The 24,097-nt window shown below is 35.5% G+C and overlaps 1 protein-coding gene across 1 annotated transcript; it reads left to right on the top strand.

The window, feature by feature from the left end:
* Nucleotides 1-460: 460 nt before the first annotated feature.
* LOC121423919 (ribonucleoside-diphosphate reductase subunit M2 B-like) lies at nucleotides 461-12,622 on the top strand. Its single transcript, XM_041619467.1, has 8 exons — nucleotides 461-653; nucleotides 2,594-3,284; nucleotides 3,896-3,960; nucleotides 5,638-5,784; nucleotides 6,529-6,619; nucleotides 7,860-8,007; nucleotides 8,655-8,925; nucleotides 10,729-12,622. The coding sequence occupies exons 1-8, from the start codon at nucleotides 621-623 to the stop codon at nucleotides 10,882-10,884; spliced, it is 1,602 nt and encodes a 533-aa protein (XP_041475401.1). The 5' UTR covers nucleotides 461-620; the 3' UTR covers nucleotides 10,885-12,622.
* Nucleotides 12,623-24,097: the final 11,475 nt, after the last annotated feature.

Genomic DNA, 24,097 nt, shown 5'->3' with positions numbered 1-24,097 from the left:
ATGAGCAAAAATTTTTGGCTCATAATTATGCTAAGTGTACGCTTCAGGAACGGGTACAATAATATATTAAGCTTGAATGTTCTTCTGGCGTCGTTTGTTTTTGTTGTTTTTTTGTTTTGTCCTGTTTTAGATGGTAATTCCTCTTCATATGATTTTTCAACTATGAAAAGGCTCAAAAAGTCATACACAACGAAAATATATACCGGTATTGCATATATATATCGGGGACCGGGGCGTGAAATGTCAACAACAACATGCAAGAACATGCTTGCAAGCACATTGATTACATTACGAAATAAGATAAAATTAGAATTTTCCAAGCGGCCCTTTAAACCCATAAGTTGTTTGGGGTTTTAGACCATTTCTCTAGCACGAGTAAAACAGAGTGTGTAATAGCGCCCAAGTAAAACCTACGTAAGCAACATCGATTCAGCTCGCTGATCATGCATTACGCAAACCCCAAAAACACTCTTTTCATAACGGAATTGTTTAGCCTTCGTGAGAGTGGAAGGTCTGGGACTGGGGATCTCATTTTACAAATGCAAGCGCTGTTTCTGCCGTTTATTTTGTGCTTCTTTTGAGATGGAACCTCATTTGAAACTATCATTATTGCCTCATTAATGGATAGCTTCAAAAATAACAAGAGACCACAGGTAATTCGATTTTAGTTCGAGTTTGGAGTATCGAGTAGGACGACCACTCATCCTAATTCCTACGAACGAGGTTTGGTTTGTTGTTAGAACTCGGGTGGCTATTTCCTGTCTGTGCGATATGATTTATGCACAAAGTGAATGGAGGTTATCACGTTTTCGTGGTTGTCTGAATGATGGAGAGGAAGGGGAAGTCTGTAGTAGACGCAAGGAGAGTAAAAATCATTCACTAACTTGTCGCAAATCGACAAATATCAACAGAGGAAGTAGACAGCCGGCAGCCACATTTTTTTTCCTCGTAATTAAGAGTAGTAGTACGGTACAGTCGGTACATGTACGAACGGCTCGCGTGAGGAAAGAGTGCACCCCTACCAAAAATAACAATAGATTGTTGAGACTTACAGCTCGTCCACTTCAGATTTTTCTATTATTTTTTTACTGTTGCTTATCTTTGTTGGGGCTTGAACACACCTCATTGTATCTGCACGCAGTCAAGCAAGGCCTCTCCCCTCTAGCGCGCTATGCTAGCGAGAAGTGCTGATATTTTTATTGGAAGGGGTGTTCAGCGATTATCAGATGATAGTTCGACTAGTCATATGGAACTCTTTCCAAACTGAGGATGGTTTCATGAATCAAACAGATGTGTCAAAAGTTTTATCCGACAAGTCCCCTTTTATCTGACAGTTGCCATAGGAACTGTGCTTCTCTGGCAATCAAAATCAAGAAAAGTTAAGCCCAGAGCACATTCTGCAATCCAATGCAACCCGATTTCTTAATACTAATAGCTCGCATTTTGCATTCAATGTGAATTGTCTAAGAAGTAAAATATCTTCATTTGAAGTTTGCCATATTGTTCAGTATTATAAAATCATTTTACTTTGCGGCAAGCCCTGCGGTCACAGTAAAGTCCAAATCGGCTTTAAGTCGCAGTCGATGATGATGTCATTACGATTTGAATTTGCTTTTATTCCTACAGGGAGGCTCGAACTAGATTCCAATTTCAGTAGTCCTGAACGCTAAGATTTTATTGGTTGGAATGTTCATATCGACAATTACAATTTTTTTGGAAATCTGGATCGCAACAAATTGCACAGAGTGCACCAAGCTTGAGATCTGACAACTTGTCAGATGAAAATGTTGATGTTAAAAGAAAAAAAAAGCAAGGATTTAAGTTTGTACAGCACTAGCAGGCTTTCTTAGCCAGCCCAAATGCAAAGTTGGTCAAAATGCAAATTCGGCAAACTATCTTTATCTGATTTTTCTTCAGTTTGGCTAACGTATTTTAGCTTAAATTACTTTCAAGATTTACTCTTTAATTTCTAATCAATCAATTACCTGAAATTTCACCCATGTCAGGCATCACAAATAGCTTTATTTTGGCTTTTATCTTGACATTGTTGATGACAGTATCAGCCAGACTTTAAGAAGTTACAAAATGACCTGAAGTTAGCAATCAAAATTCATGCAACTAGCTGTACAGTCTCCTCATCAAATGAATTTTCGTTGCTAACTTAAAACTGCAACTATACTGCAGTAATGCTGCAGTAACTCACAATATATTACTTGGCAAATTATAGTCATGGATATAAGTGAATATCACTCCCAACTTTCTGAGATCCTCTCCTTGAGTTTCAGTTTAAGGTATCTTGTCAAAGTCAGAGCTCAGCGTCTTTTGCAAGGGAATCCTGCAGGTGGCCTCTTGGCACCAATTCTCACACTTAATTCTAGGCAAAACTTTAGGTAATGCAGGAAAGCTGCTATGAAATGATGCATAGAGCCATTAGAGTTTGGTTCCTGCTAAGAGACACAGCACAGACTTTTGACAAGGTACCTAACCCATGGAACTCTGCTGCCAAGATACTAATATTAGTATAGTATGCACTGAATTCTTATCTTTAAAACAGCCCTATTTTACTGAATATTTTTATATACTTTTATCATAGATGGTGATTGAGACCCTCGAGTCCAAGAAGAAGAGAAGCAAAGCAGAGATGCCAAATCTGATCAGTAGAGGAGGAGGAGGAGATGTGGACGGTTTTGATCACCGTGGCAATGAAGAAGATGACGTTATGCCCTCCTCTCAGGTATCTATGATGTCTGTAGATATGGCACCAGACTCTCAGACCAACAGGGATCTTGATGAAGATGAAGAAGCCGTTGTTGCCTCTCAGCTTGACCTCACCGGAGACGAGACAGACCTTGGAGACACTAGGTCCGGGTTGGATGGTGAAGTGTCCAGTACATCCCAGCTGGTAGACACACCAAGTCTTGAAACATTTGATTCATCGATGACAGTTCTCCTCAACGTAAGCAGTGATGAAGAGGAAGAAGACAGTGCGCTTCAGAGGATATCAACAAGGTCGATGAAGACCATACAGCCTGGTGACAGTTGTAGATCTATCAACTCTCATGCTTCAACAGAATCAAATGTGTCCAGGTTAGATGGACAAGACACTGTTCTTGTAGATCATGAAGCCACTAAAAGCCCTGAGGAACAAAGTTCAAGGACTTCAGATGTTATTAAGAAGGTGGCAAAGGACATTGATGAACCTCTTTTGACTCCTAATCCACAGCGATTTGTTCTCTTCCCAATAAAGTACCATGATGTTTGGCAATTTTACAAGAAAGCAATGGGTAAGTTACTTGTACAGGTGTGTAGCATGTGTGGCTTGGCTGATCATCCGTAAAGTGAAATGTGGTCCAGTTACAATAACTTATTTTGAGGTCTTGGCTTGGTAACACAAAGGTTGTCAATGGATTGCAAATATGAAAGAACAACAATTCTGATTAGTTCCTGGTCAAGTGTTTTTAACAAATTGGGCATCCCACTATGATCTTGGTTGGTCATTGGCATATGATTCCAAATCTATGGGTTAAGGTGCTAATGACGTCTTGAGAATATCTATGTTGGGACATGTAGTTTTGTGATTCAACTGTGTCCCTGGCATAGCGTTACAAGTAACCAGTATTGTCATTGCTTTCACAAAATCTAGTGTCATTTTCAGTAAGGTACATCCATTGTTTGAAATCTTGACGAGTCTCTGATCTACATGAATGGATGAATTGAACTTTATTACTCCCATACAGGAAATGTCTAACTTCAAACCAGCTCATAAGAACAAAATATAACAAATCTATGTCAAGGTCTAACTGAAATTGGAATTGGCAGTAAAATTGCAGCCTTATCCGTATGTTGGAAGGTTTTCAATCAACATCTTAATTTGTTTGTGACCTCCCCAATACAGCTTCATTCTGGACTACAGAAGAGGTAGATCTCAAAGAAGACTGGAAAGATTGGGAGAAACTCAAGGTTAGTTACTGTCCTTCTACATGTCCTCTTGATGCTGCTCTTATGGTCTACTGTTACCACCTCAAGCACTTTGCTGCTACTTGATTGTTTTACCTCTTCATGCTCGTCTTCTTCTTTTTCTCCCATTCTTCCCTTTCTTCACTATCTTCCTCATTCTCCTGTTCTTGTTTTAATATTCATCCTCTTCTTTACTCTTTCCTTCTCTTTCTCCCTCTCATTCTCCACTCTTCTCTTCTTATTTGTCTTCTTTGTTTTTGTCTCACCTGCGAAGCAAAGTGAGACTATAGGCGCCGCTTTTCCGACGGCGGCGGCGTCAACATCAAATCTTAACCTGAGGTTAAGTTTTTGAAATGACATCATAACTTAGAAAGTATATGGACCTAGTTAATAAAACTTGGCCATAAGGTTAATCAAGTATTACTGAACATCCTATTAGAGTTTCATATCACATGACCAAGGTCAAAGGTCATTTAGGGTCAATGAACTTAGACCATGTTGGAGGAATCAACATCGAAATCTTAACCTGAGGTTAAGTTTTTGAAATGTCATCATAACTTAGAAAATATATGGACCTAGTTCATGAAACTTGGACATAAGGTTAATCAAGTATCAATGAACATCCTGCATGAGTTTCACGTCACATGACCAAGGTCAAAGGTCATTTAGGGTCAATGAACTTTGGACGAATTGGGGATATCTGTTGAATTCCCATCATAACTTTGAAAGTTTATGGATCTGATTCATGAAACTTGGACATAATAGTAATCAAGCATCACTGAACATTTTGTGCAAGTTTCAGGTCACATGATCAAGGTCAAAGGTCATTTAGGGTCAATGAACTTTGGCCGAATTGGGGGTATCTGTTGAATTACCATCATAACTTTGAAAGTTTATTGGTCTAGTTCGTTAAACTTGGACATTAGAGTAACCAAGTATCACTGAACATCCTGTGCGTGTTTCAGGTCACATGTCCAAGGTCAAAGGTCAATGAACTTTAGCCGAATTGGGTGTATCTGTTGAATTACCATCATAACTTTGAAAGTTTATGGATCTGATTCATGAAACTTGTACATAAGAGTAATCAAGTATCACTGAACATCCTGTTCCAGTTTCAGGTCACATGATCAAGGTCAAAGGTCATGTAAGGTCAATGAACTTTGGCCATGTTGGGGTTTTTTGTTGAATAACCATCATATCTCTGTAAGTTTATTGGTCTAGTTCATAAAAAGAGGACATAAGAGTAACCATGTATCACTGAACATCTTGTGCGAGTTAGAGTAGTATGCAAAGTCAGCACTGCTGCTATATTGAACCGCGTGATGCAGGTGAGACGGCCAGAGGCATTCCACTTGTTTATTGCTTGATGCTTGTGCACGAATTGAGTTAGCCATGTTGTAAAACTTATAATTCCTGTTTAAAGTCTGTTTGAAAAAAATGTATCACACTTGTACTTATTTTTGCATACATCCTGAATTTGTGTTACAATGATTATAGTGCATCTGCATTCAGAATACACAGCCGTCAATATTGTCCTTTATTGATTACTTTAATGAATTTCATATTACAACTTTGAACTAGTCACGTCAAGCTTAAGACATTGTTATCACATTTTTTTTCTTTTACAACATAATTTTCATCAATGCTAACATTATGATTTTATTTTCTATATTTATTTAGCCAAACGAGAAACATTTTGTCACCCACGTATTGGCGTTCTTCGCAGCAAGTGATGGTATCGTGAATGAGAACCTTGTGGAAAGGTTCAGTCAAGAAGTTCAGATACCAGAGGCCAAGTGCTTCTATGGCTTCCAGATAGCAATGGAGGTGAGTGGACAGGTTCAGGTAGAGGCAGATTATGGTGGTGAATTCAACACCATTTTGATATCCCCCGGAGTAGAACAAGATTTATGACCAGTGCAGGGTACTACATAAATTTTTAGAAGCACTAGCCCAGTCAGGCAAGTAAATTTGTAAATAGTTGGAATGTACTTGCCCCAAAATCTTTTCACTTGCCCGAAAAAAAATCTTTGAAAAAAAAAGTTTTACCTCTTCAAAAGAAAGTTTTGCGGTTTTATAAACCATTGACCTTTTTCTCTCTTTTGACATGAACTGATCTACTTTGTTATTGCATTTCTTTTTCCAAAGTGATTTTATCTTGCCTGCCATGACCAAAGTTAGGGCCAATATATCATATCGACCCTAATTTTGTTCATTCTGCTGTAAGAATTTTGCTTGCCCAATGCAGGCAAGTAGTTTGGTCTTTATGTCCACTTAATGCCTCTGGAAATTGCCTGATACTAAAGTGATTATTTCACTTTACCCTGGCCGGACAGTTGCCCAGCGCTGTGTAGGCATGGCAGAAATTTCTTGGTGGTACACCAAGTTTTTTTTCTGCCAAAGATGTCTCTTTTACATGCATTATCGATGCTTATCATAAAGTTTGGGGTCAGTGAATGCCCATTTAGTCTTCAGGAAATCTGTTTAACCCCCATAGGGTAAATATGCCTTTATCATTATCATCATCATCATCATCATCATTGTTGTTGTTATCATTTTTTTTTATTATAGAACATTCACTCTGAGATGTACAGTCTGCTGATTGATGCGTATGTCAAGGACCCACATGAGAAACACAGACTCTTCAATGCTATACAAACCAGTAAGTTTTACACAGGGGCGGATCCCGGATTTTCCAAGGGGGGTGCACATTTTTCAGAGGAAAAAATTGACGAGCTAAAAAAAAAGGTCTTCACTTCAAAAAAGGGGGGGGGCACACTTCTGTTTCAACAGCATTTTTAAATTACAAATTTTAATTTTGCTTCCAAAGGGGGGGGGGCACTGATCGGCTGTGCTGTGCCCCCCCCCCCCCCCACCCCGGATCTGCCAGTGGTCTTACATTTGAATATACTGTTTGAGAGTCCTCCCCTAAGATGCCAACCAAGGACTCTTTGTTCATAAAGAATCTAATCTAATATGTAATCAACAGAATTGAATAATCATTAAATCCAAAAAAATATAAATTTTGATATATGATGATTGACTACAGCAATTTATGATTGAAATCCTGAATATGCTCCAATTCATTATACATGTACAGTATTAAGTTGTCAGACTGGTATTCATTCCCTCCAAACATCTAAATAAGGCCTCATACATGTATTTTAACAAGCGTCATTCGATTGCTGTTCTCTATGTTGAAAACTGATTCAGTCATATTGTATTTTAGTGGTAACTTAATGCCATGTAGTTAGAGTAACATCTTTGGTCTACATGTGATTTTCAACAATGAATTCAATATTGTCATTTACATGTAGATAGTAAATATCTTTTCGACATACGATTGCTGTACTATATATTATATAATTTGTCTTGCATTATCAAGACCATGAATAAATACCCTTTTAACAGTGAGGAAGAGAGCTGATTGAGCTCTAAATTGGATTTTATCAGAGGATAGTGTATGAATAGATTCCAATAAATACTAATTCAAAGATAAATACCAGTTGTGTTATCGATCTCAAAATGAGTTCAAAGACAAACAGAATCCAATGAAATAACCAAAGTTTTTCTATGTACAAATGAAAAATTTGCGCCAAATTATTCTGGAAGAAATGTGCAATTGCTGAGAAATGAGAAAAATCAGCACAGAATTCCATCAAATGTCTGGGGGTTTTCCAAGCAATATCAGTACACTGTCCCATATATGATTTTCTGTGTTTGTGATCATCACATTTGTTGGTTTGGAGCCAAGATTTCTTTATTTTAACAAAAATAATGTTATATTAATTCACCAGATTTAGATATTATTTATGATAATAAGGTGACAATTATCATTGATTTTAAAGACTTTCTCATGAAATAATTTCTTTGCTGCACCTACTTTCTTTTACATTTAACAGTGCCATTTGTAAAGAAGAAAGCTGATTGGGCTCTGAAGTGGATTGCATCAGAGGAGAGTACCTTCGGTGAGAGGCTGGTGGCGTTCGCTGCGGTAGAAGGAATATTTTTCTCTGGCTCATTTGCTGCCATTTTCTGGTTCAAGAAACGGTGAGAAACTGACACTGGGTGATTTCAAGTTTGGTGTTGCAGCTGGTGTTGGGTGTTAAAAGGGTTTACATTCTGTGGCTCATTTTCTGAAGTCAGGTTTAGTTTAAGTTGTGCATTATCTATGGAATACCAATGGTGATACATTTTACATAATACTCCATATGAATAAAGTGAGGTTTTGCATGTGATAACGCCTAAATTATTATGGGTGGGACTGTGTTGCGATACCATTTGCTCGTTATTGCCCTCTTTTTCCTACTCCAAATTGAAGTCTATGACAAATTAGGTGAATACCTTTCTTCTGCCAATACAAGTGCACAGGCATCATCTAGAGAGAATAGCTTCCTCAGAGCCATGTTTGTCATATGTAAAGGAGCTCTAAAAAAAACTTGAATTTGCTGAGATTTCCAATGCAAGGCTGTGACAGAAAGAACTGCATACAAAAGCCTTGTCCATATGGAATGTAACTAATGCAAAGCCAATACTGCCTCTGGGGAAGTCAAATCAATTTATATAGTTAAAGTTGGTTTTACACTTGTGAAATGTGAAGTTCTTGTGTCACAGATTGGGCATTAAAATCCATATCACTCTTTATCCACCTACATGTATATATCAATATATTGATAACTCCTATCCTTATTTCACAGTGGACTATTACCGGGCTTGACGTTCTCCAATGAACTGATCAGTCGAGACGAGGGACTCCACTGCGACTTTGCTTGTCTGCTCTTCTCTCACCTCCACCATCCTCCAGCCGTCTCCCGCATCCAGGAGATCATCAGGGATGCAGTCCGATTGGAAGAGGAGTACCTCTCCGACGCCCTCCCGGTGGCCCTGATTGGCATGAACGCCCGCCTCATGAGCCAGTATATTCAGTTCGTGGCCGACAGACTACTCATGGAACTGAATTCCCCGAAGGTATGTTCATGTATGGCAAAAAACGTTTTCTCTTCACTGCCTCTCCTCCCCTTTCTCTAGTTACGCTCTCATTAATCTGAATGCAAAGAACATCTTATTTCGTTCTGTGCTGGCCTCTATATTTGTTTCTAGCTTTGCACCTTGCCCAAGATGGTCCGTAGCAATAGTGCCCTCCCAGGCCAAAATCGTAGACAAGTTCGGTGGCAACGAATAATATTGAGGCCAATAAATTCAAGCAAGATAATAGATCCTGCCCACAAATCATTTTCCTAGGTTCTATTTTGTTTATTTAAGTTTTGAAATTTAATTTGGTGATTTTATTTTATCTAAACCACTTTAATAGCTTTATGATTTATTTTTCTCTTGTCCACTGGTGCTGAGATAATCATATCAGGTCCAATGGAACCTGTGTGTTGGATCGTACCGACTCATCAGTGCTAGTTCAGCTATGTGTTCATGCTGTTGGGAGATAACTTGTTACGTAGCCTAGCCTATTTGGTTTCAGACTCCAAGGCCCTTTACCAGTACACTGAATTTATCATGACTATCCTCCCTTTTTACTTCTTAAGCTTCTTTATTTTACCTAATAAACAACCTCAAGATTTAACTCCTAAACAATTCAATTAAAGTCCAATCCTACTAGTATTGGGAGAAAGTTGAAATAACTATGCTAAGTTCAAAAGCATATTTTTTTAATTGATTATCCATTTGTGCCACATACAAATTGAAAAGTCCCTCGTGGTATAGTATACAAATAATGAATGTTTATGAGACCAATGGACAGACTACTTCAATAGGTGAATGATGAAATGATCCATTCAATGAAGTGTAGCCAAGTTGAATGGATCATTCATTTCATCTTTCACTTAAAGGGGAATGAAACCTTTGGAACAAATAGGCTTGTATAGGAACAGAAAAATCAAAGACTAAGAATAAAGAAATTTTGAGAAAAATCGGACAAATAGTGAGAAAGTTATGAGCATTTGATTATTGCAATCACTAATGCTATGGTGATCCTCACGTTGGCAATGCGACAAGGATGTGTGATGTCACTGATGAACAACTTTCCCTTTGGTGGACTATAAAATACCCTCAAATGTCTCTTTTTGCTTTTTCTTATGATGATACAAACTCGTTATCCATATGTATTCTTAAAAAAATATGTATTACATGCCCTCATGTAAACAGAACACATGATTTATGGATAGATGTGATAAAAAAGGCAATTCTAGTGAAATATATACTAAAGTAATGGGGAGAGTTGTTCACACGTGACATCACACATCTTTGTCGCATTGCTAATTCAAACTTTCGTTGATCTGTTTCTTTGATTTTTCTGTTTTCACACAAGCTATCTTGTTCCAATGGTTTCATTCTCATTTAATGATTTATTCTGTCCATTGCAGGAATGAAAAGAACATGTATCATTTGTTAAATATGACATCTAAAGATAGATCCTTGTCATTTGACATATATATATTTGAATGTAAATGTGCATCGAGTGCAACCGCGGTCTGTTTATTGTCGCATAGATACAACATGCGCCCTGTGTTTTTACGTGTAGCGCCGGTGGTCTCGGCAAGTGTTCAGTGGACAAAATCGCATGAATCCAAAATTGCACAATGAATGGATCCAACATTGCACGGATGTTGATGTCATTATAAAAAGGGATGAATGATCAACATCAAACAACCAATCAATTGACAAGAATCTATCTAGATGTCATATAATGCATCATATTACCTAGTTCATTGCGATTGATTCACTGTTCATTATGCCTCTCTTTCCACCCATTTAATCCAGATCTACAACGTTGAGAACCCCTTTGACTTCATGGAGAACATCTCGTTGGAAGGAAAGTCAAACTTCTTTGAGAAACGAGTCGGAGAATACCAGAAGATGAACGTCATGACCCCTGAACTGCATAGGCATACCTTTACATTGGATGCAGACTTCTGAGATCCGACCGCACCTTGTCATACTGCATGCTGAATGAGCCCCTAAATGGTTTATTGTCTGAAATATTAACAACTCTTCTGAGAGAGATAAGAAAGAATGGTTAATGTGTTGTGACAATGAAGGAATGAGAAATGTATGGTTGCAAATGTAAATGTGGCAAGCATTGAGGGTTTTGATCAGTTATTTTGTTTGTGTTTTTATGAATTACTTTTGCCTGTTGTGAGCAATGGTGAACACATTGTTGACATTCGATCCATCCATACAGATTATAATTGAGGGTACTAATTTCAGTTCCAGATAGATGTGCATAGTCAAGCAGGGATAATAAGGGGTGAGAGAGTTTAATTTTCAATCTGATGTCAACTTTTTCAGCTTCATTTCAACTTTCCTCTACAAAATTACCGGTATGCGAGTTTTTTAATTTGAGCTTTTTTCATGACTCACTTGTGGGCAGAGATGCTTGTGAGTGAAACGATGATGAATGTGATATATTGTGAAGAAGATGAGAGTGTTTCATTTGTTTTTTAGAATATTTATGAAAAGATGTGTTTTATTAGATGAATTTTTAATATATTTTGCTGGAAGACCTTTATTAGGTGCTAGGATATATAGATGTATCATGTTAGTTTGGTTGATTAAACCTCCCCTTGTATTATGTTGCACCGAAGCCAGTAAGCAGATAGTCTCGTCTACAGGCTTAATGACACTGTACTTCTTTTAACATACTACACCAAATATTTGGTAGGATTTCTTACTTTAAGAATTGGTATTCAGAAAATATGATAAGTGATCAAGCTTGAGATTTGTTAACATGAAGTAACAATGAATGTGCAATAATCTTTGTATGAATTAATCTTTCGAGGTGCCATTATGAACTAAAAAGCCAGTGTATGAAACAAAATCGAAGATTACATGCAGAAATGTATTGAAATGGTAATATTTGTCAGTACTTTTTCATGATCTATTCATAATCAATTAAGGATTTTTTTAGTCCTCCTTGTTTCATTCTCTTTGTTATTTATTGTATTTTAAAAAATCTCTAGAATTTCTGCCCCTCTTTAGAATAAGTTCTCTCCGATATTGGTAGGGGTCTCCAATTATTTATTTTTTAATATATTTTATGATCAAGAATAAGATTCTATGAACAGTGACGTTTAAAATGATTTGGGGCCATTTCATTGGAGCTGTACGTAAGTTATGCACAACTTCATGCACTACTTTACATAGAATTCAGTGATGACACTATTTATCTCCGAAACCAGTATTGTGTTCATGTTTATATACATGTATCTACAAGAAGCACTATACGCACATATACACCTCATGATACAGCACAGTACTGGAGTACTGTATATACCTGTACTATGCTACTCAAATCATTCTTGTGGTTTTTTTTTGTTCTATCAGATAAAATCATAAGCGTATTTTATCACATTGAAATTAACAAAAATATTTTGTGAGCTGAGAAATGATTTTATCTCTCAAGAATTACAGAGAACTGTGCTTGATTATTCATTTTGGTCTGAGTTTTGAACCAAAAAAAGGGCTGCTTTTCAATTGTCATAGAGGGTTGTTATTGACATTGCTCTACAATATGAAAACAAATTGTGATTATTTGCTTTATATTCCACTATATAAAGGAAATTTCTGTATTACAAAAGCGTAATTTATTGAGAAAAATCATCTTTCTATGTCTCTATTTCATAAAACATACACCAATATGGTTATTAGATCAGTGTAATTTCAGGTATTTTTTTCAATCATTTTGTTAAAACCAGGGTGAGATATGCACATGTTTCAGTGTTTTTTTTTTCATCTGGAAGAGCAGTGCGCATTTTAGCTTGAGCGCCATGATGAGCAAGTGCGCCAGGCATTTTATTATGTAATACAGTTTTTTGGGGAAAAGTACATTTTTTTAAAATCACATAATACAGTTGTTCATTGCTCCAGGCATCTTACTATGAGATACAGTTTTTGGGAAAAGTACATTTTTTTTATCACAGAATACAGTTTTTCATTCCCAGAGGTTGGCAGGTCTGTTTCCATGGTTATTTTACAAAATTGAACTCACTATCGGGATATAATTCTCAAAATAATGGATAATATTTCATTGTTGTGATACATCATTAACAATCCTACATATCATCATTAATTTGATACCATATATGAATGTACGTGTACTTTATAAAGCTTTAAAGCACTCTACGTTCTTGCAACAGTAATGTTTTGTAACCATGTATGCAGGGATTGCAGGCAAATCGATGTTTGATATAAAATCAAGTGCTTCTTTGACAGTAATGAAATGTCAGGACAAAGTAAATTATTGAAGTTTTTAATTGAGTATATAATGTTGTTATTTGTATTGTTAACTGTACATAAAAGATGGAAGCAAATGGTGAAATTTGATACCACCAAGGTGCGTATGGTGATGCATATGATCAAGATAACCATATTGCATTTTATATTTTTGTCTAATTCTCATGTTATTAATATTGTAATATTGTATTTTCAAAGATGATTTTAGATACTCTTGGGAGTATTTGGGAGTGCATGCATCATTACTTGCATGTTATTAGCTAGACCACAAGCTTCAGTCTCTGTCCAATTGTTCTGCTTAAATATGATTGCTACACTTTCCTAGTCAGATGTCGGTTATATATTGTTACATAAATTCCCTCAACCTGTTTAGTTATTATTCGCTAGTTCTTTGTACTATCAGAGAGGTAGGTATACTACTAATAGGCATTTATATAACGCCATCTATCTAGAAATATTCTATTCCGAGGCGCGTTATTATTATTACCCCGGCTTTAGCTTGAGCTGCCTCTCAGCGCTCATGCATTCAAGGAATTAATCCTGCCGGGTACCCATTCACCTCACCTGGGTCGAGTGCAGCACAATGTGGATAAATTTCTTGCTGAAGGAAATTACGCCATGGATGGGATATACAGTCAAGATTGCTAGAATAAAATAAATCATGTGAAGTGTCCACTTCCAACTTGCTATGCATTTCAATTATTAAATTTTCACTCCAAACCAGCTCATTCATGTGGATAATGGGTTAATGTAACATCCACCCTTTGGAAATCTAGTAGTGACCTACATGTTTATTAATGTGATATTACCCCCAAATCCATTAACCATTGGGGCCTATAATGTATGTTACCTATGAATCTTAATTGGTATCATCCCATAGATTTGTTTGGTATTTCATCTGAAATTCTAAGTGAACAAATGCTGAAGAGTACATTTGTAACAGGATTATATGTTGTAGAAGTTGTTCTTATTTAAACCAAAATAAGTTGTCAAGGGATATGTTGTTGAATGTGAGTATTAGACTACAAGTTTGCATTGTCTTAGTAACATAGTATAGATACTTATTTTTAAAAAACGGATATTTGTAGAGAGAAGACAGTATGACTATTCATAAAAGAAAAACAAATAATATGGTCAGCTCCGTGTTTTTTACTTATCGCATTTGAAGCAAACTTGATATCACAACAGATCTTTCTTTGCAAAAAAAAACATAGATAACACATGAGGTTGTGGGCTAGCATATATAGTCTACAAGGCCTGGAGCTGATTGGCTTTATCATCTTTATTGTAAATATTATAATGTAGCTATAGCCTTGTAATTAAGGTGTTACTATATATGAAATAGATGTAAAGACAAACAAGTTGAGAACTACGAATGAGCACCATTATCGGCAGAGATTTTCAGTTGCACATTGACCCTTCACCCATAAGTATGTTAAAAAAAGAATATCAGAACAGCTTTCAGTTGGTGAAATAATGAAATATGCGTTGTCTTCCGGAATGTGAACCATCTATAGTTCATGCCAAGGGACCATTATTTTGAAGATTCAAATATTTCTTGGATTCAGGCGCATGCGCAAGGGGGGGTTTAGGGGGTTCAAACCCCTCCCCCTTTCTTTCCCTTTTTTTTTTGCTTGTCTCCACAGAGGTCGGTCTGGTAGACGCAAGGTACCCCTACATAATAATATAATAATGTATGACGCAAGAAATTGTAAGGACAAAAAGAGGGCGGATTCCCTCCCCCCCCGCTCATCACTTTTTAGAGACTGGGCGGGAGATTAAAAAAAAAAATCAGCCCTTTCAAAAATCCTGCGTATGCGCCTGCTTGGATTCAATGATTTAAAAGTCCATCAGTCCAAACTTCTTAGGTTTGTCAATCCGAACGTTCGTTAATCTGACAGGGTTGTTTTCCAAAAAATATAATATGGTTTGATATTCTGAAGGTTGGAAGAGCCGAAAAGTTCATTCTTTTCATAATAACAAAACTTACTTCATATTCAGACAATCTTATTGTTTTGTCACATTTAGCTCAACGAACCATTTGAATTACGAACCTTTCGAATAGTGTCTTAAAAACAGTTGGATTGACAAAGCCGTTTCCATGCTTTGTTCTACCAAATATCTAGGTATATGCAATTTGCGTCTTAGGAATACTGACCCAACAGAATAATGAATCATTAAGACAAACCTTTTTAATGATCATATATCGCTCCATTCGTGCAACTGAAAAGCATCCCATTGTGAATATAATTTTTCCATTTCAGAAGAGAGGAAACATTGTTAGTAAAATATCATTGATTTCAATAAAAATTTGAATTCATATGTAGTGACTCTTTGAATGATTTGTTTATGTCATTAATCATGTCTTTGCTTCCAGGTAGAAAAGTTCTTTAAAGAAGAGATAAAATATGAAACGAGTTTTCAATTAACTTTCATCTTGTGAGATTTATTTAAAGGACAAGTCCACCCCAACAAAAATTTCATTTGAATAAAAAGAGAAAAATTCAACGAGCATAACACTGAAAATTTCATCAAAATCGGATGTAAAATAAGAAAGTTATGGCATTTTAAAGTTTCGCTTATTTAAAAAAAAATAGTTATATGAACGAGCCAGTTACATCTAAATGAGAGAGTTGATGACATCACTCACTATTTCATTTGTATTTTATTATATGAAATATGAAATATTTTTAGTTTCTCGTTATTGTCATGTGAAATGAAATTTCATTCCTCCCTGAACACGTGGAATTCCATTATTTTAACATTTTATGCTTCAGGCAAGGAGGTCCTCAGGCTAATCGTCAAATTCGTAAAAATTGAAATATTGTATAATTCAAAAAATAAAAAACAAAAGAAATAGTGAGTGAGTGACATCATCGACTCATTTGGATGTAACTGGCTCGTTCATATAACTATTTTGTTGAAAATAAGCGAAACTTTGAAATGTCATAACTTTCTTATTTTACATCCAATTTTGATGAAATTTTTAGCATTGTGCTTGTCTGATTTTTCTCTATTGATTCAAATCAACATTTTTTCTGAGGTGGACTTGACCTTTAATCAAAGAATTTGCCCCCTCCCCTCACACAAGTATTTTTCATTTCAAGACCCCAATAGCATTTACAGTTTATCATTGGTATCATTGCTAATATGAAATGATGCTTGTTTTGTCAAGGCTCTCTTTCTTTTTTTTTCCATGGTAAAAATGCATAAGAAATTGCACTTTGCAGATTCAATTTTCATTTGATTTCCCCCGCTTGGTCACTTTGCTCCCTCTCTTTTACCTGTAATGGAGATACGTTAGCACAGCCATGAAAATGGAGGGGTTGCAACTTCAGTGCAAGAAGCTGTGAGGAGACTGCCTGTTCAGTGTTTGTCCTTGGGTCATCATGCCTATAGGCGCCACTGAGTTCGAGATAATTCAATTTTTTTCAATTCATTTATTTGACATCCTTTAAAAATATGCAAACATATGTACAAGTATACAACAACAAAGGAGTAAAAGAATTCAAATCACAGTATAAGCAATACAAAAAAATGGTAGAAATATAAAAGAAAATTAATGATCGAAATATCAATATTCAAAAGCCCTCCTTGACGTGTTTTGGCATATACACAGTGCATCAAAAACTATTTCCGATGGCAAGAAAGGGGAAAAAATAGTCCCTACTGCCACACCGTCTGAAAGAGGCCACCAACGACCCTCCCACACCGTCCCTCTCTCAGTACACCCCCCCCCCCACCACTTTCCAGAAGCTGTTGACGCCCTTGGAAGGCCGATACTCATAGCAACCATACTGTAAAAGAAGAACAAAATAAATCCACTCTCCGATTGGTTCGGTATACCGCCATCTAGTGATCAAAATTCATTATGGTTTGTTTCTTTGCTCGATCGACGAATTCCATGTCCCCCCCCCCCTCCTTTTTTAGGGCTGTATTCGTAAAGATCTGATTCATTCGTAGAATCATTATATTATGCTCGTTTTGTGACCTTAACTCATTTTGTTATCCTCATATCCATACCCGTCTACTCTTATCTCCTTTTTCAAATTCCTATTTGGTCTCCTTTCCCCTGGTCTCCCCTTCCCTTTTTTTCCTTCTTTGTTATTCTATCTTTTTTTCAGTTCTGTTTTGGTCAGTGGGTGCATATTGTCACATGAAAGATATATTATTGGGGAGTATAAAAACGTTATGTAACTTAATTTATTATTACTTCCTGAAGAGCAATATATGGGGAAGAAAGTTGAGATATTACTCACTCGGGCCTAGACTGTTTATTTATATAAAATAGTCCATATGTGTAGATTTTTTTTCTGTGAACCCTATACACAATTCTATTCGTAAAGAAACGAAATAACCATTTGGATCCCGTTGTATAAAAGTTACTGTTATAGTATACTGTTGCCATCCAACAGTATCTCTTTCATACAATAATTGAATTTGATTGGTTGTTTATTTTAGCATGTGTTACAGTGGTAGTTACCATGCACATGGATGGCAAAGTTACCGTAAAAGTAAAAAGTCCTTGGTAATAGAAACTGTTATGCAATGGGGCCACTGATCTTGATTGCAATGGGGAATGCGTATACAAAACAATATAATTTGTAACTTAAAACCGCTTGTTCTCATTGCAGTTTTTGATCAGTGGCGTAACGAGGTAACAAATCTGAGGGACAAAAAAAAGCTGCGAGCGTGTGGTGCGTGCGAGCGATGAATATTTTTGACCATTTTAATAAACGAAAATCTGATTTTCTGGTCTACTTCGACATAATGTGCAGATTGTATTAACATTTTTTCCTTTTTCTTTCTTATTCTCCCTTTTTTCTTGACACCCCACCCCCTCCTCCCCATCTGTAGACCAGTGACTGTGATAAAAGATGCAAAAGGCTCAGTGGGAAAGGGGACCATTTTGGATAAACAAATTTCCTCTATCTTTCCGAGACAGCACTCTTGTATAGCATTACAATCATTATTTTTCAGTGTCCATGATATTGAATCGTATTTCTCTTTGTTTAAAAAAAATGAAATTGCAGATTAAGTTTAAATGAATATAACAATAATTACTCCAAATGCTCGCCATATACGACAGGGGTAGATGTGCGTCATTATTTTAAAAAGGAAAAGATGATAGGGGACTGTTCAATAATGAGGCTTGCAATTTTCAAAACGCTTGGGGCTTATTAAAGGGATGGTCCGGGCTGAAAATATTTTTATCTAAATAGAGTAAAATTCACAAAGCAAAATGCTGAAAATATCATCAAAATCAGATAACAAATAACGAGATTATTGAATGTTAAGTTTTTGTGGAAAAAACGTTATATGCATTGTCATGAATATCCATTAGATGGGCTGATGATGTCATATCCCCACTTTCTTTTTTTTCTCATGTTATTACATGAAATCATAAAATGTTTCATCCCTTTCATCCGGGTATACAAATCAGTGAAGAATAACATATCGGGGGAAGGGGCAAAATGTCTAAATATGAAGTAAGCAAAATGAGAAAAAAAAGGGACTTCCAATGTTATCATCATTATAATCATTGTTATTTTATCATTATCACCATCATTATTGTTATCATTATTCATTATATTATGTTTTGTACCACATAACTTCTTCATATGAAAATATAAATTTGAGGAAATTAAAATGTTTACTTGAATTCAATCATAATAATAATATGAAGTAAGTATTATTATTATTAATTCAATCATTGTTTAGTAGCAGTGGCGTAAAGATGGGGGTGGCCTTGGTGGGCGCTTGCCCCCTCCCCCTCCAATTTTTCACGACCAATAAAACAGGAGAGAAAATGAAAGAGAGAAATGTGAAATATGATGTCAAAGAATTTCATTTTTTGTAAATAAGATGTCGACATTTTTGCTCGCTCGCTTCGCTCGTTCAAAACTATTTGTAGATTTTCCGCTCACTGCACCACTGTGTAATAGGCCTACATTCTTACAAAAATATTTACTTTGCACATCCCGAGGATTCTAATTTGCTTATAGTTATTTAATCACTTTGAATAATATTGCGTTTTTCATATGCTAAAACTTTGTTGAACATCTTTTCACTATATATAGTAGTGTGATTATTTGAATGTCATCGTCAAGATTGTGATAAAAGGTGGGTTGGCAGGAATGTAAAAAATGCGGAAACCCGTCAGTTTTGGGGATAAACAGGTCCTTGAATAGTTCAAAATCGGGCGAAATCCGATATCGGAACTCCGCCGCCAAAATAGATTAGTAAACATGTTTTTGAAAATCAAATCAGAAGTCGCAAGAGTGCACAATTTTTTTTAAGTCATGCTTTTGCTAAATATAATTATATCGGTGATTGGTAGGCGGGCGCAGGATTATCATTAAATACAAATGCTCCTCATTCCTAGATGAAAACAGTAACAATAATGCGAGAATTATTATTATTTACTGTTGAAAAGGTTCAAAATTTAGCACGGTGGTGGTATTGTTTGGCAACCTGAGGAATGAAGGTGGGGAAGAGCGAATAATGGCTATCACCAGACGGTCACGTTCATCGAATTCTTTCTTTTCAAGAAGGCTATTAAGAAACCTGGGAATTATTGTTATTATTTTCTTTAAAAACACCTTTTCCGTCACAAATACCATTCTTTTTATAATAGGGTTTATTTACTGTTTTGTAAATTTCTTCACTCTTTATCGTACGGTGAGGCGATATGTCATATTCAATTTAGTCCAATTTATTAAATTTGGGGATTATCATTAAACGCAATATATGCAATCCAGTTGTTTTTTTAGTTGATACAAACATAAATCAGATGTATTCAAAATTCATCAGAACAAATAGGAGAGCATGAAACGAATATACTGGTACACCCCCCACAAAAAGAGCTCCATAAAAAAATTGAAGAAAAAATTAAGAAAAAATGAATTAAAAAAATTAAAAGGAACGGAAAAGGGTGAATAGATATCAAGATTTTGATAGAATCGATAACAAAATAAGATTGAACAAACAAATAAAGTAATATTTCCTCTCGCTCTCGACTTTTTAGAAAGTTTCCCCATATAAGTGCCCCTACAAATACTTTTGCTCACTGAACGACTGTATGACACCCCAACTGGGCGAATCATGCAAGATGAGTCTCATAGCATGCCACGATAAATTGTATTGAAAAAAAATCATGGATTTTCTTTTTTAATCTTTAAGGAAATATGCATAAGTCATGCTTGGTATGGATGACTGGAAATTAATCCTCAGACATAATACAAGAAGCATTGTTGTTTTGTAGAGCATGTACTACTATTGGAGAGAAAGGGAATTATTACGATTGTTTACATTTGCAAGAAAATGTGTCCGTGGGATGTCAAGGGCCTTGCCCTTCAGTCGGGAAATTGAGAAGGAACGGGGGAAACTGAGTAGAGGATAGACAAATAATGAAGGAAAAGGAAGGGAAGGAAAGAAGCCCAAAAGTAGGAAAGAGGTTGTGAGACTAAGGGAGAAAGAAAGGAAAAGGTTAATAAAGGGAAAGATTGCTTGAAAAGGAAAATGAAGGAAGGAAATTAAAAAAGGAGGAGATAATGAAAAAAATGGGGAAAGTAATGAAACTTTCTCAGCCGGAAGAGAAGTAGATAGAAGTGTTTTGAGGAATGAAGTGTCTCCCTGTTCTTGTGCTAAGTAAAATGACGACTTCGCTATTAAATGGATGTTAAAATAATTTAATCCAGGGGAACAGGGGACACGACCACCCCCCCCCCCAAAAAAAACGAGGTGAGGTCACAACAACGCATATGCCCACACCCGCCTCTCACAACCATTGGACCAAAAAAATCAAAGTCTTATTTCCCGTTGAATTTGATCGTCTTTGCAATAATAGATCACAGTTATTGCCATACTCTTTTTTTCCCTCTCACTCGCTACACTCTCTCGTAAAATCTAGTAGGTCTATGTGAAGGACAATAATATTACGATTTATCAGTAGCCCATGAAGTGTTTTGAAGTGTCATAAATCGTGGTAAAAAAGGTCGTATAAAGGAATTTATGATATATGTTTTAAAAACAAAAAACAGAAAGATGGTAATTATGCTTTACGAAATACTTATATGCCCATCCAGTTCAGCATGCCGAGATAATCTTGAGAATTTCAATCACTATTTCTTTTGTATTTTTTAATGTAAAAGAAAAATAGGCCCTCTATTTGGATACAGGGACAATGGCACATAACCAAAATACCAGTACAAATCTATTACAATTATAGTATGTTATGTTATTACCTTTGTATTGTATTTTATAACATAATGATGGTCTAGGTGATACACTGTAATAATTTACATAAAGCTGCATTTACTATGTGAATCGCACAGTAGCTCTTTAAACAATCTAAACAAGTGTTTAAATCTTAAACAACCAAGCTTAGTTTCAAATATTTAATCATCAATACTTTATAAGCACGGTTGTTTCAGATTCAAACACTTGTTTAAACTGTTTAAACAACCATTGTGCGATTCACATAGTAAACAGTATTGTTTGAATTATTTTGAACATTGTATATTAGACTTTTATACTTACTCATGCAAGATGATACATGATACATCTGACTCTAGACTTATCCATCAGAACTGAATTATCGGTATCAAAAGCGGCATTGCTTCTTCACATCCTCTTTTAATTTCATTGTAAAGAATTTTAGGCTCGAACATAGGGCCATACAGGGTCGATCGTCTTGATAAAAAAGTATTTCTATCAACACAACATGCGTCCAAGTCTCATTTCATCTTCGAGAAAGGCTGCAGAGACATTTGAAGATTACAGTAGATGATGATGATGAACATGGACTTCATTTGAACTGTTTCAAATAATTTTCAATTACCTGTAAATATTGTGATTATATGTGATTTTGAATACCAATAAAACACATAATTAAAAAAAAACATGGACTTCATTTGTATTCCGATAAATTAATGTATTTTGTACTGACGGTTAGATGGGGAGGCTCTATTGCTGCCAAAAATTAAAGGACAAGTCCACCCCAACAAAAACTTGATTTGAATAAAAAGAGAAAAATTCAACAAGCATAAAATTTCATCAAAATCGGATGTAAAATAAGAAAGTTATGACATTTCAAAGTTTCGCTTATTTTTAACAAAACAGTTATATGAACGAGCCAGTTACATCCAAATGAGAGAGTCGATGATGTCACTCACTCACTATTCTTTTGTTTTTTATTGTTTGATATATGAAATATTTTGATTTTCTCGTCATTGTCATGTGAAATGAAGTTTCATTCCTCCCTAAACACGTGGAATTCCATTATTTTAACATTTTGTGCTTCAGGCAAGGAAGTCCTAATCATCAAATTCGTAAAAATTGAAATATTGTATAATTCAAACAATAAAAAACAAAAGAAATAGTGAGTGACATCATCGACTCTCTCGTTTGGATGTAACTGGCTCGTTCATATAACTATTTTGTTAAAAATAAGCGAAACTTTGAAATGTCATAACTTTCTTATTTTACATCCGATTTTGAAGAAATCTTCAGCATTGTGCTTGTCTGATTTTTCTCTATTGATTCAAATCAACATTTTTCTGAGGTGGACTTGACCTTTAAAGGGGAAGTTCACCCTGACAAAAAGTTTATTGTAAAAATAGCAGAAAAAATAATAAAAAATATTGCCGAAGGTTTGAGAAAAATTCATCGAATAATTAAAAAGTTATTAGAATTTCAATTATTTGATTTGTGACGTCATATGCGAGCAGCATTCCTACATAGTGAATGGTAAAAAGTCAATGAAATGTCATTTTCTCAGAAAATTGAAAATGGTTTTCTCTGTACCTTTTGTATATCAATAGACAAATCATTTCACACCCAATCATGAATAGAAAACAAAATTAAGTCATCAGAAACCATACAAAATTTAAAATTAATGCATTTTATATTACATAACACATGGGGCAGCTGCTCGTTTATGACGTCACAAATCCAAAACTTTGAACTCTAATAACTTTCTTACTCTTTAACGGATTTTCCTCAAACCTTCACCAATATTTTTTATTATTTTTTCGGCGATTTTTACAACAAAGTTTTCTTCAGGGTGAACTTCCCCTTTAAGAACAATTAAGAACAATAACAGAACAAGACAAAGCCAAAGGAAGGGGGAAGCACAGGAAAGGGAAAAGGTCAGAGAAAATGATGATAGGCCTATGTACTACATCAAAATCTGTCTCAAAATTAGATATTCATTTGTAAGAGGACACTCCCCACCCTCCCTGGTCCCTCTCGATTTTCTTGGCTCACTTTGCGCCACTTGTATGATTGAAAATGTTTTTGCTTTGTTTTTATTTGTTTTATTGATTGTATCTGCCTGTTTTATCAAAGGCCTATGTGATATGTTATTGCAGACTTAATTCATTTGAAGTAATTCGCGATTAAATTAAAGAAATAAAAATCGAATAAGACAAAACAGCTGAAGTTTATTATTAATCTTCAAGAATTATATAATATATATTAATTCTTATTTGTCTATCGAATTAAAAAAAAATTTATTTACCGTGCAAAAAAATGAAAGTCTTTTCTGATTAGTTTCTTAATCTATCCATGATCTACCCTAAAAATCTTTAGGGCCTATCAGATAAAGTAAAAAAAAACTTGTTTACTGCGTACAACGAAATTGGTGGACTGCGGTCTGCGCATTATTTGCATGTCAAAGCGACGGCGAATTTCACACCTCTTGCCTTTTCGGCTGGCGTAATCCATTTACTCACGAGGAAATGAGTTGTACTTACGTGTGCATTTATCGAATCACCATGAAAAGTAATCTTACTTTTTAATCAAAATATAAAGATATATTAATAATTTATATAATGAATTCAGTTTAAATACGTATCAGTATTGAAATTTCAATATTCATTTTTCCTTTACAAAA

The sequence above is a fragment of the Lytechinus variegatus genome, chromosome 11 (assembly GCF_018143015.1).
Source record: "Lytechinus variegatus isolate NC3 chromosome 11, Lvar_3.0, whole genome shotgun sequence".
NCBI classification, from domain to species: domain Eukaryota; kingdom Metazoa; phylum Echinodermata; class Echinoidea; order Temnopleuroida; family Toxopneustidae; genus Lytechinus; species Lytechinus variegatus.
Note: the sequence above shows the minus strand (reverse complement) of the source record. Positions and strands in the feature narration are given on the sequence as shown.

Bases quoted from the DNA above. Each gene is read 5' to 3' on its own strand.
- LOC121423919 (XM_041619467.1), top strand. From the start codon at position 621: ATGGATAGCTTCAAAAATAACAAGAGACCACAG. The intron at 5,785-6,528 runs GTGAGTGGACAG...TTTTTATTATAG, and splicing joins GCTTCCAGATAGCAATGGAG to AACATTCACTCTGAGATGTA. The intron at 8,008-8,654 runs GTGAGAAACTGA...CTTATTTCACAG, and splicing joins ATTTTCTGGTTCAAGAAACG to TGGACTATTACCGGGCTTGA.